General features: G+C 41.4%; 1 protein-coding gene across 6 annotated transcripts in view; it reads right to left on the bottom strand.

The window, feature by feature from the left end:
* Positions 1-13,649, bottom strand: part of JMJD1C (jumonji domain containing 1C) — a 161,633-nt gene that overhangs the window by 34,627 nt on the left and 113,357 nt on the right. For 4 of the 6 annotated variants that reach the window (XM_068689121.1, XM_068689123.1, XM_068689126.1 and 1 more), the window contains 5 exons: positions 8,477-8,582; positions 3,539-3,663; positions 2,158-2,301; positions 1,847-2,039; positions 84-1,759 (listed from right to left, as the gene is read on the bottom strand). In XM_068689121.1, the coding sequence (XP_068545222.1) occupies positions 84-1,759; positions 1,847-2,039; positions 2,158-2,301; positions 3,539-3,663; positions 8,477-8,582 (2,244 nt within the window). The remainder of the gene's footprint in view (positions 1-83; positions 1,760-1,846; positions 2,040-2,157; positions 2,302-3,538; positions 3,664-8,476; positions 8,583-13,649) is intronic. The other 2 variants (XM_068689125.1, XM_068689124.1) reach the window with 1 other exon arrangement.

The raw sequence follows: 13,649 nt of genomic DNA, 5'->3' as shown, positions 1-13,649 counted from the left end.
CTGCTGAGCCTGTACGTAGAAAATTGCTACTGGAAGAGACCAACCTCAGCGAGACACGTACTCAAGAAATCAGCACAACTTACCCTTCTCAAGGAAGCCTCCGCGTTAACAGGAGTTTCCGGGTGGACCCATTTCGAGGAGGGCAGACCGAGTCCTGAGTAAGCATGTGTTCCGTTTGGATACTGCCAAATAATTGGATAAAGCCCTAGCTGATTATAGGAAGCAGAAGGATGAGCTTGTCCGAGAAGATGTGGAGACTGGTGTTGTAACATCTGTTGCTGCTGCTGGTGTGCTAATGCCAAATGGCTTAGGCTGCTAGCATGAGCAGTCTCTAGTCGCGGGTGGCCACCCAGCAAGGAGGCAGCAGGCACTCCGGGTAACACTGCAGGAAGTAGATGAGGGTGATGAACAGAATGGTGAGGTGCGCTACTAAGGGGGTGAGTGTTAATAGCGGACAAGGGAGTCTGAGTTGAAGACCCAGCTAGCAGATGGGATGAACCAGTTAATGCAGGATGATGAGCGTTTGGATTTAAACAGGCTCGGTGGGATGAGGAATGCAGAGGATAATTATGCTGATGCAAATAAGGTGAAATGTGATTAGTTCCTGTTTCTTGTCCAATCAGAGTGGGGTCCCTGTACACCGTGAAATGTTCATTCTTGTCAATGATAAGAGGACTTTTAGTAGCTTCTAGAGCACTAACTCTAGCTGGAACTGGATGAAAACTAGACCTAGGCAAATCATGATCAGTTTTATTGGCTGACCTTGTTAATCCAGTAGTATGGCTGTTTTGGGAACTAACCTTAGACTTCACAGTATCAGAAGATTGGGTGAATTTAGGCTTAACATCAGGTGACTTTGTTTTAGGATGATCAACTGAAGCACTAGGTTTGGACTTCACAGAATCAGGGACTGGACTTTGTTTACGCAGTTTACTCTCTTCTGCTAGAGAAGCTACATTTAACGAAGACATAAACGAGCCATACTGCACTTTTTCCTTTTCAGGATTTAAATGTTCATTTACTGGTAATGCTTTCACAACCCCAGGTTGTATCAAATCCATTTTGTTAACAACACAGCTAACCCAACTTTGATCAGCATCCTGTTTTCGTGCTTCAAGGAAATTTGCAGCTGCAAACTGCTGTTTTAGATCGCTACTGTGCGATTCTATTTTCTGAACCGTTTGCAAACCAAAGGTACTTGCAGCATTATCCTGGCTCTCCTTTTCAGACTTGTTTTCGTTAGTTATATCAACAACACATTTTGGAGTAGGAGGTCTGGGTACAAACTGCTCATTTTTTAATTCCGCAGCATGATGTTTTTCTGCATTGCACTCTTGAACATGTGGATCCTTGGAATTCTGCTCATAAGGTGTTGGCTGCTCTGCCGCATGGAGTGAAGGCTTTTCCTGCTGATCCAAGATGGATGACTTCAGTCTTTCTGTCTCTTCACGTGTTTTATCTTCCTGTGTTTCATCCCACGGAGACCGCCTATCTGTTAGTGTCTGCTCTGCTCCCTCAACAGTTTGGGATTTTCCTTCTTCTCCATTTATCTTTGAAGTGTTCTTGCCTTTTAACTCATTCTCTGAATTTTGCTCTGAGGATGAATCTGTTAATCTTTTATTTGAAATTTCTGAGTCACTGCTCTCAGAGTAATCTGAGATATTGTCTGTCCGCAGTCTCTTCATATTTAATTTCTTTTCATCCTCTTCAGGTTTTCTTCTTTTACTAAGGAAATGTTTATTTTTGTTTTTGGGGTTTTCTGTAAAAGACAAAAACATGCCTGTCACATTTTCAGGCTAGCACTGTTTTAAGCAGCTCTCCCTCCCTTTCCAGTAACCGTTCTTACCTCCTCGACCGATGTAATCGTATCTTTCTTCCTTCATCTTCTCTTCATCAGGCATGCTGCTATCTGAGCCTTTCCTCTTATTTGGCCGAGTGTTCCTCTGCTGCTGGTGCTGGTGAGAATTCTGTTTTGGTGCTGCAGTTTGGGAATTCATTGCTGGTCTGGGACTATTTGCTTGTGCACGTGTATAATGACCCTAAAAATAGTTTTGTGATTAATAGACTTGAATACAACTTTAAGCAGCAACTTTAAACAGGTATTTTTAATATTCACAATATACAAAGGTATTTAGGTAAAAAGATAAATGTATCTACGTGAACTGTGTTGCTGTTCTGGTTGGAACGAGACCGCCGACGTGAAGTGATGCCAATATTTTCACCTTTCAACAAAGAGTGAACAACATCATCTAGAAAGGTCATCTGAACCATAGAAGGATCAACATTCTGAGGTTCTAACACCTGGTTATTGAAAAAAGGGAAAAAAATAATAACCATCAGCATATGCTCAGACATATCCAATCTATATTTTCTGTATCAGTATTCACCAGTCTATGTTTTGTGCTCAAGATTAGAGAAAAGACTACTTAATCCTGACAAGCAGAACTGAAAGGCCTTCTCAAAAGGCTGGGAGCAGAGTAAAACCAAAGCAAACGTTATCTTTACATTTCATGGTAATAACTTTATTTTTTCCCTTTTTTAAATTCCACTGCTTTACTGCTCCTTCCCTCACACTGACCTGAAAATTTGAAATTAAGATACTGAGCTCTTCATAGGAGGTAATCCTTAAGTAGCAATTAAAATAAACAATTGTTTTGGAAAATTTCCTGCAGAAGCACACTACAGTATTACTTCCAAATGAAGTAACTGCTGAAAGAAAGGAACCAAAACAACTACAGAACTCTAAGAATGTAAGAGTGTTACTAGTGAGTGATGACCTTTCAGAAAGAAGAAAATGCTAAACAGATCTTTAACCAATATGCTGCAAAGTGAAAGGATTAATATTTGGGGACAATAATTAGTGCAAATGAAGGGAAAGAATGGACTTCAGCATTAGACTAGTCTAAAATTTCTACTGTCACACATGATTTAGTCAGTCATTTCAAGGCAGATGGGTCATTTACTATATTAATGTTGAGTCATTACTCTGGCCTCCTGAAACTGAATTAATTACTGCCACTAAAAATACCAGCATTAATTCTTTTCGTAATGTCAACTTCAGAAATACAACTAAAACCCACCATAGTAAATGCAAATTAGGGTGGCAGTAAATGCTTAATTCAATAAATGGTGGAAAGTGGGTATTTCGATTACTTGGAAAAAGTAATTGTTACTGCAGCACTAAAGGATTTCAGCACTGAGAGAAGAAATTCTCAACAGAGCTGACAGGGAAGACCAGTTCTTAAAACTAGACCCCTTTACTTCAAAGACTTAGCTAGTCTAATAGCGACAACGGAAGAAAAGCCAAACTGTAGGGCTGGAATTAATCATATCATTGCACAAACATTCAGCTTCAGGATGGCATTAACTGCCAGTCCAGCGCAAAGTCAAGCTGAATTTTCAGCAGAGGAAATAACAGACATGCCCCGATGGAAGTGGTAAGTTCAGTGCTTTCTAGAGTACCACCAAAAAGTGGAAAAGCTCCCAGTGCATAGTTTATTTAAAGCTTGTTTTCCAAGCATCACAGAGTCAAACTCACCTGGTCATTCATAACAACCATAGTGCGGGTGAAGAGATCATGATGAGTAATGATCCCAGTGAACCACTGGGTGGCAGAATCCTGTCTGTACACTCTCACCCTATAACCATTTAAGGAGTACGGACCTTTAGAAGGGGAAGAAATAAAAAAAAAAAAAAAAAAAAAAGCCATTGAGGAATTCAGCAAAAAAATGTATTAATAGGTTGTCCTCGGTTTTTAAGCTTCATAGCAATCATATGATGTGAATGGCATGGACAGCAAGCTACACGCTATTCTGGCACAGCGCTGCCTGTGGATTTTACGTTTATTGAGGAAGACATTTTGAAATGCAAATGGTGCATTTTAAGTATGCTTTAAGGTCAATTATGCCAACATTTTCAACATACAATTTTCTTATCTAACTAAATCTTTTTGCAACCATAATGACAAATGATGGGAAAATTCCTGCCTACAAACAGCAACCATACAAAAGTAATCTGAAAGGCAGAAAGTGGCAGCAGCAGGTTATACAGAAGCTATTTAATAGGCTAGTCACATGCCCAGATGATTTGCTGGCAAAACAATTTAGATCTTGGTGTTTAGGCTCTGCATCTGCCAAGTCTTTCCCATAAGTGACCACAGAGCTTCTCTCTATTACAACAGTCAAAAGGCAGCTGAGCGATCCAAGCCCTGCTATGGCCCCACAAAACATTCAGAAATACACATACTAGTAAGACTTCTGGAGTTGCTGTGCCTTAAAACAGGAGCTAAAAAAAACGCACACAAAGATCAGTTTAATTCATCTCCAAGATCCCACGGGGAAGGGATGAGATGGTATGACACAATACTCACTTTATAGTTAGTTTCAAGACCCAGAAATTGAAGTTCTAGGGTTTTATTCACGTTCATTGTCTCACTTGACAACCAGGACTGTAAGCTTCATCACACTTGGTGTTTATACAGCACTTGGTTTATGTAGCACTTCATGTGACCAAGCATCACAGTCCCCAAGTTCAGTTTGCTGTGGTTTTCGCTACTTCCGCAACCAAACCCTAGGTCAGGCACACAGGAACTGAAGTAAAACCAGTCAGTGTCAACCTAGGAAAAGCCTAGCTTAAAAGGCTGCCGGCTGCTCGGCAGCACAGGCAGGACAGGATTCCCCTGTCTTTCCTGACTAGAGGTGTTGCTGGCCCCTGCCCAGCAAGCTTCAACACCTGCAACAGAGCAGGGACCTCGCAGGTGACAGCTTTCTCCACTAAAATACCCATGTGCACACTTCTGGGTCCCTTATGCACTCTGCACAACAAAGCACATGATCATAAAGACTGTTTTCAAGGCCAACATTTAAGAGGTCAATTGAAGTGCAAGACAGTATTAATTTAGACGTTTCCTACGTGGTTTTGAGGCTGAATTTAGGAACCTTAGCAAGACTTTATCTAGGTTTTCAAACAGCTGGGAGGAACAGAAACTCCATGCAACGGCAACCTTCTTCCACCCACATCCACATCATTCACTGCAGTGCTGCAAACTCAAGCCCCACCAAGCCATCCGAGCTGCTGCACTCAGCTCGCCCCCAGAGCACGTTGCCAGCTACACAGCCAGGGCTCAGCACAGCACCAGCGCAGTCTCTGCCTCTCACAGACACGTATGGGCAGAAAAAGAGCAGGAATCTAAAAGCTTATGTCTCACATTCCTGGTCTCGGACTAGACGGGGTTCCCGTGGGGACACATTTCCTGATGGCTTCTCTCCAATCCTTGTTCTGAATGCCCGTGCAAAATGCCTCCAGCTCAGCTCCCACACTTCTGTCTGACCCAACCGCATTCTCCGTGTCTCAAGCCTTTCACAGCTGTCCCAAAGCTCTGCCTCACTCAGACAAGTCTCCGTTAACCTCTGCCCGTGTCTTTTCATGCAACGTTCCCATTCCTACTTTTCGATCCCAGCTCTTCCTCTTTTCCACCCTCATGCTAATTGCATGACAATTTTCAGTCTTGGTCTCTTGCTTAACCAGATCCAGCCTCTCCTCCCTCCCCAGCTTCTTGTCTCATTTTAGCATTTACGATTCCAGGCCACTGGCTTCCAAGTCCTTTCCCAGTCTTCTCAGTTTACAAGCTCCATCCCTCCCTTCTCCATCCGCTGCCAGCTTCTCTCGTATTCATCTGCACTGACCCCATGCCAATTTTTTCCCTCTTACTCCCTGTTCTAATCTGTGTCTGTCCTTCATCCCAGTTTTTATCCTACCTATTTTTAAAACAGACTTTATCTGCCTTTAAAAACTGGGTGTTTTTCTTTTCTTACGTGCTGCTGGGGTGTCAGGAAGGGGAAAGATTAAACTGCGGTCATGCGACACAGGACAGCCCAGCCCAGCCCAGCCACAAGCAGCCATTACAGGAAAAGCCTGGCTTTGTCTCCGGCCCCTGGCTGAATCATGCTCAGCTACGCATTGTTGAAACAGCATGTGCAGTACTATCAGGAAGTATCTTCAGGGCCGAGGCACACACAGCCTTTCACGAGGATTGTTATATATTCAGCCTCAGAGATTGCAGTGATAATAACCCTAACATGGAAAAAGAAATCTAAGATTTTAAACATTTAAAATCAAAGACACTTTACTGAGCAAGTTCCTTGAACTGGTTTAATTTTTCCCCAAAGCTTTTAGCTTAGCCAAGTTTGGGAGTTGTTTGTTTTAAACAAGGAACAAACTACTTTCCGGCCAAACCTCCAGTCTCTACTCTGAAGTGTGCTGCATGCTGCTATCCAAGGAAAAGGTCACCTGGACCATTTTTTTTCCTTAGTCTCAATTCTCGTAAGGAGATGGACTGGTTTTGACTAAGTTACCCCCTCCTCAAACTGGTGTGCTTCTTTCTAAACAGTCAGAAACAGATTTTAATGTTCTTCTCCAACCCTCCTCTCCCAGAAATGAGTGTAAAGTGGAACAGCCACATAGAAAATGTGACTGCAGAACACACTACGATATGAGATGACTTCGGTCAGCATCAGAGCCAACGAGGAAAAGGTTGGATACTAAAAGTGCTGTGGAGGTTGAAGTAACCGAGTATGGCAGCAACCTTAGCAGAGGGGTTTGATGAGGCCAGAACTGAAAATGTTGCCCAAGCTGCAGGGAACAGGAAAATGGTGATAGAGAGGTTGATGAAAAAGAGAATGGAGGGGAGGAAAAAGGAAGGATTACATGGCTAGATGACGTCACCTAGCACTACGAGACAGAGATCTGTAAGTCACTGAAAGGTTTGTGCAAAATGCACATCCTCCTCATCTGGGAGCTGCCAGGAGAAGGTGAGAGTAGTCCCTGCCAGCTGATCAGCACCCTTGGGGCGGCTGGCACGTCACTGCCCATGGGGGCACATTGCTGCCCATGGGGGCACATCTTTCCTCAGGCCACACCATGCCATGAAAGGAAGCTTCTCTGCAGATGAGGAGAGATGGTCTGTGAGGACACCGTTTGTTTCATCTCTTCATCTAGAACACTCCTGCTTTGGTGCACTCAAAGCATCTGTTCCATACATTTTATATATATTTTTATATATATATACACATATACACACACACACGACAAAAATCCAATTCCTGGAACAATGGGATGCAAGTGAGTGTTGTGTATGACATGTTGGCAGTTTCATTCAGATGACTATTTTGATGTGGCTGGGGCTTTGCTGAGGTACTGATTCTGTACCAGTGTGGACAGGGATCGTTATAATTGTCTTTTTATCGTTACTCTAATAAAATGCAATAAACAAGCTTAATCTGTTTCCTTTCCATACAACCCTAACTTGATTTTACATCACCTACCAGTCCAGTTTTGGCTGCAATTCTCAGACTATTAATTCACATTGTAACTGATGATATTAAGATAAAATCTCAAGTGACTAATACTGACATACCAACTCACTATCTACACAGTTCTGTGCTTTGCTTCTTCAGCATCTTTTCACTGTGGCCCATAAGAAAAAGTCGTATCTAGGCAAATTAAAAGCTCCACAAGAGGGAAGATGAAAATGTGGGGTTTTTATTTGGTTGGTGGTGGAGTTTTTTTTGGTACTGTAACTTCAGTATTATACTTACCATATTCCTTTGGCCTTCTAATCTTAGTTTATCTAAGAAACCTGACAGCAAGCAAACCTCAGTCCCATCCTTAAAATACCAGATTATTTACTGCTCTCTTCCCAATCTTAATTTATAGAGTGACTGCTTAAGCATTTTTGTCCCACAGTTGCTTTACTGTTGAGCCAGGGATTTTAGCCCAGACTCACAAAGGTAAGCTTCTGTCTCCTATTGCTAGAAAAGCCTCTGTAGAGCTAGCTGGCTGTCAGTTCTGCAAAAAGTTAATAAATGCACTGCAAACATAGATAATACTTAAAATGTTAACAAGACTGAACCAAAATAATGTATTCTAATTCACACTAGTTTTAACGTAACTTGTACCTATGCTGTAAAAATTACGTTTGCTGCAACCTTTCAGCGTTAGAATTGAGTTAAAAATTGTAACTGATTTGAAAGATGATTTTCTATTGGGGCCGGGTCAATCTGAAAGTATTCACCTGTGACAGAACTGTGAAGAACCAGAAACAAATAGGTATCTGAGAAGTTATCACACAGAATAGTAACACTAACAGCGCAAATAACAGTTTTACACACACTAAAGAGGGTGTGGTTTCCCTTCATACACTTCACAACCAATGTTATAAAACATGTACATTAAGACTAATGATGTTCAGCTGTCCTGTAATCACTAAGACATCAAACAAGTTAAGTACAGTCTGAAGAAGTCATGCACAGCTTCTTATATAGTCTTGTTTTCTCTTTTAAACAAATACTTCCCAAAGCACTAGGTTAGAAATACATTCTCCATTATACCACAAACGCTATGGGAAGAGCCCCACACAACTAATGGCCTTAAACTAGCTAACACAGAATAAAAATAACACAATTTCCCAAATAATTACCTTGCATAAAAATCTCCTGAACCTTTTGTTCCTTTACCCAGGCTTTTACTTCCTCATGTAACTGCGGGTTATCCCTGAGAACTGGGTTTAGACTGTCTACGTCGTCCTAAAGTAGAGATTAAAAAAAGAACCATATGTTATGTTTACTTGCAACATTTCTGTTTATTTTCCTAAATATATTTTAGAGTACAATATTAAGTAGCTTGATGCTAATTTTACCGATTCCCTATAAATCCCTGTGCTGTCTTCAGAAAAAAAAACTCGTCAGTGCAACATAGTGCTGAAAGTTATTTCATGGGAACACAGTATGTCAGATCCTGCATGTGGCCAGACTTGTAAGCTATTAATAGGATCACACTTTCATAAATACTGTCTTACTACAAGCTAAAAATAGCCTATAAAGACTTCAATGTTTACAGGTATGCAGAAGGAATTAAGCAATGATTAAATGAGTCAAATTTTTTTCCTTGTTTTGCATATTTGAAAAATTTAATATGGACATATTGAGCATAAACACAGACTGAAAAACCCACAAAGATAATGCGTAAGAGATACCTGTATAGCAAGAGAAACAAACAGCATTACTGATTTTCCATAGGTAGGCCTTTGTTAATTAGGTAATTTCAAGTAAGGCATGCTTTAATTTTTATCTCACTTTTGGATTCTCACTCACTATTTCAGTAAGACAAAATCTGGGAAATTAAGGCTTATTTAGCAGCACCATCCTTGTAGCAAGGGAAAACTAGGTACAAAGTCCATTCCATATCCCTGAAAGCATGGCTTAAATCATCATTCGTCGCAGGACTCTTTGCATAACTATTTCTCAGTACTTCAGAGAAGATTTGCTATTTCTGCCTTTGAGGCTGTGGTGGAGAAATACAGCTGCACTGCAGCTTGGTGCCTCCTCATGCAGAAGGCAGCCTTGGAAATCCAGGAGCTGCGGGAACATTCATTTGTGCTGAGAGAAATTCAGACAGCTAAAATAATCAGAGCGATTCTCGACATACAAAATGTAAAACGTTTTATCAGTACTGCAGCTGAGATCAAGTAATTTCTTTCCTTGATCTCCAACAAGTTCCTTGATGTTTCACAATTTATTATGAAGAGCTCTAGCCATAGAATATGAAGATACAAGCAACATTCAGAGAATCATGCGTTGCTGCCAGGCCCTCAAGTGACATGAGCAATTTCTCTCCATTCATCTGAATGAGATTATTCCTGCTAACTCACTGATCACAGGATGTCTATTTCAAATTCAGAATTCACTTCCTGACACTTGAAGATTTGCCGTGCTCCATTACGGAGAGCGCATCAATGCTTTGGCTATTAGAGAAAATGACTGTCTTTCCTTGTGCTTTTGAAAAGGATACAGCCTCAGATGCAAAAGGAACGGTCACGGTGATCTTTGTAATACACGTCACATGGAACAAAGTAAAAGTGAAGAGGAAGTCAACGGGGCCTCCACCACCAAGTTAGAAGCACCGACCAGGCAAGTGTGTTAATAACTTTGTCAGAGGCACAAGAGGGTCCACACCAGAATTTATTCAAAAATAGCACACTAGCAAAATGCTTCCTCTCCTGGGGAACCTGAAATGGATATATTAGTTGTTTTATTTTCCTTTGCAAATCCATCTCTGGATTGATCCTGCGTACATAAGTAACACCACCACTGGAAAGAGGGAATGCTTTGCCAGGGGAGGCCAGGAGGCCCTGGAGCTGGGTGACAACCAACCTTCTGTCCTCCTTCCCACGCGCTCTTTCACAGCAGCTGCGGGAGATTCCCCTACTGAGAGTTTCACCTCTCAGGTCCGCAAACATTAGGGCTAAGCAGTGGTCTGAGGCACTGCAACACTGGAGGTCTGGCTGACCTAAAAATGCAAATAACATGCAGAGCTTGTACATCTTCAGTAACCACTTCAGTTCCTCTAAGAAAATCAGTGTCTTTGTTTCAGGACTACACACAGTGGTCAGGTACCCTGAAATCAGACCCATTACACTAACGATATTCTACTTCCCTGAGTTCTTTATGCAGTTTCTTAGTCTTTACTTTTTCTTCTAACACATTACTTTTGATTAGCCCTGTTTCTGAAGGCAAAATACACCGCTGCTGTTCTCTTTTTCAGATTTCACACCCTTCCTAACCGTCTTTGCCTTCTTTGAACTTAACACTGAGGATACTGGCGAATCTCCTGACAATATTTTTTTGTTCTGTTCCCTATTCAGACGCATGACGTACTGGTACCTTTGATTGAATGCTTCATGTGAATACTTAGAAAAGGAGACTGCAAAGTCCACTTTGTGTTTCTCTCCTCATTCTTGGAAGAGGATGAGCTCACGTCAAAAATGAACTACAAAGAGCCCTAAAGAGATTGAAGATCCATCACCCAAACTGCACGCAGGTAGGACTCGGATTATGTAGAGGACATCAAAGTAAACCTCAGGTTTCTGAACACCCGCACACACAACACACGTTTAACATGTCATCAGTCACCACACTAGAGGAAGCGTCTTGCTTCTAGATGTGAGCATGCTATGTGCTGGTCAATGGAAATCACAATAGCAAAGCACAATTGTAACTGACAAGTGAAGCTCAACGCCAAGGTACTTAAAAGACTCCTGAAATCTCAAAATATGCTTCTTTTGTGTATATATTACCTACATCTATGAAAAAACATGTGCCATGACTGATGGTGTTTCAATGTTAATCTTAAATTTGAAAGTCTTGAAATCAGCGAACCCATTACATAATATAAGGTGACGGCCTTAAGCAAATGGGTTTACTGCATACCCTGACCTTCAGCAAAACCAGACAGGGCAACGAGCAGAAGGCTGATGACTCGCAGTCTCCTCTCTGTCACAGCACTGCAGATGAGCAAATGACTCCCCTTCAGCACGCAGTCTTTTCCCTTAACCTGCACGTAATTTGTTCAAGAAAACACAACTCTTGTCTATTGACTTAAACCTTGGCAATTAAGACTTTCAGTTTTCCCTTCCTTCTTGGCTGGACTGGAAAGATCGACAGACTACGCCACAGAAGAATTAAATGCCCTGCAGGGTTTTCCTCTATAGCATGTTCCTCATTTGAAATGAGTTTTATTCGCAAAAATAAATACAGTGCCTCTCTCAGACTAGTTTTTCTACAAGGTTTGGAATATATCCTGCACAAAGATGTTCATGCTGATTTGAAGCCCTTATGAAATGCAAATCAAAATGCAAATACATGGGACTGCAATTTTTTTTTTAAATATACTGTAGAATGTTCTTTATATACTTCATCCAGCAGTGGTCCCTGCTCCAAGAATAACTATATACTGCAGAGAAGACAAAGGGCTTATGGGCCAGAAGGAGTAACTCTTCCTGCCCTTGTGGGAGCCAGTCACATGAAGCAATACAACTACCTGAAGTCTGCCAACCTATGCCAGGTCTTACGGATCTCTGCTGCTATTTTATTTTGCCTTTGTTCCAGATCGACAGAGGAATTCACTTCTGGTGGAATGGACTTTTCCACTTAATGATCTCAAGAATACTTGAGTCTGCCTCAAGTCTCTTAAAGTGAGAATTCTCAGGTGCTGGCAACATGCTGGACTCCTGGAAGTCACAAGGAACAAAATTTCAAAGCAAGTATTCACAGAAAAAACAAGTCAAAATCTAAATACAAAGAGAATTCGCCTTTGAGCCCCATCCACAAACAAAATACTGTTTGAGATACTGACAGGCATCCGTGGATGACCAGAATCTGCATGCTGTCCAACAGACAGCACACAAAGCTTCTTCTGAAAGGCTTGAGTTGAGCGACTGCAAGCTCCTTTTCCTTTTTGGGTAGCATGGCATGTCTGTGGTGGGAACACTTCCGCAGCTCTCTAGCTCTCCAATAAGCCTTGTGCTATTAAACCAAAATGTTTCCTCAGCAATTTAAACTATATTTTAAAGTCACTCTTCATAACCTTGAGGGGCGGAAACAAGTTCATTACATAGAGAGGTGAAAGCCCAGAGCATGAAACAAAAACTCAAGAACGCATTCAAGTACAACTCCCACCCGCCCCCCCAAACATGCAGCCTGTGTGCTGCGTTTAGGAAGGTGTGGAAACTCCACCATCAGCTGTCAACCCTTCCTTTTCAGTGAAGGAGAGGAGGAGAACTGACGATATGTATTCCAGGAAAACCAGCCCTGGAAAAACTGTGGCTTTTGGCACTAAGAAGGCTTAAAGTGAAGCCTTGAAGACCAAGTCTCAACACACATCATGCAGTAAACCCTGCAAACGTTTACTTGGGAGAGCGCCTTCCTTAGCCACAGTGTCTACATTTGGCTTCAATGCATAAAAGACATCTTTTTAGGATCAGTAGGAACTCATTTCAGCTAGTGTTTTACAGAGAACGACTAAGTAGATTTTGCAGTCCTCACAAAGGTCAACACCACATTAGTCCTCACCATCTGTGGCTTAATTAACTATAGCTTCCTCTGGCTGCTTAGAGGTTTTCTGATGATTTAGGACACGAATTAAATGAAAACTTGTACGTAACCAACCTGAGAGTAATGTTTACAATGTTGACACAGTATGAGCTGCACACTAAAATAAGCATTTCATTAGTACTTTAATGGTAGAGGGACCACATTTAAATTCAAACAGTGCCCATGAAAAATTCGAGATCAAAGAGTCAGGAGCATGAACCTTCAGTTTCCTGATCCCATGCATTTTACCCAGCTCAAATCATTTTCTGCTCAGATTTCCCCGTGTTTCCGACCACACAACTTATCAACACTGCTTGACCTTACTGCACATTGAGAATTACATTAAGTCATTTGACATACTGTTTGGCATACTGCCCTTTGACTTTATCCATACCTGCATACTTCAAAACAAAGTGAAGGATGCCTCAGAAATAGTCATTTCACCTTGAAGACTTCCCAAATGTATATTCATAAGAATTTCACGTCCGTGCATCCTTTTACTCATCCAAAACATGTGCACAATCCCCTCATTCCTTGACAACTAGTCTTCATTTATTTATTCCCTCTTCCAATCTCTTTTATCTTTCACTTATTATATCACCTGACATATATCTGATTATATCACTATCTGTAATAACCTTTCTGTGATTACAATCTTTTCTAACAAACCTTCAAACTTAATACTGATGTGCCTGATGCCAAGCTTAAAAAATAAATAAAACT

Source organism: Anas acuta, chromosome 7, assembly GCF_963932015.1.
Source record: "Anas acuta chromosome 7, bAnaAcu1.1, whole genome shotgun sequence".
Classification (NCBI taxonomy): Eukaryota; Metazoa; Chordata; class Aves; order Anseriformes; family Anatidae; genus Anas; species Anas acuta.
The sequence above is the reverse complement of the archived record's forward strand: the minus strand, read 5'-3'. Positions and strand labels throughout refer to the sequence as shown.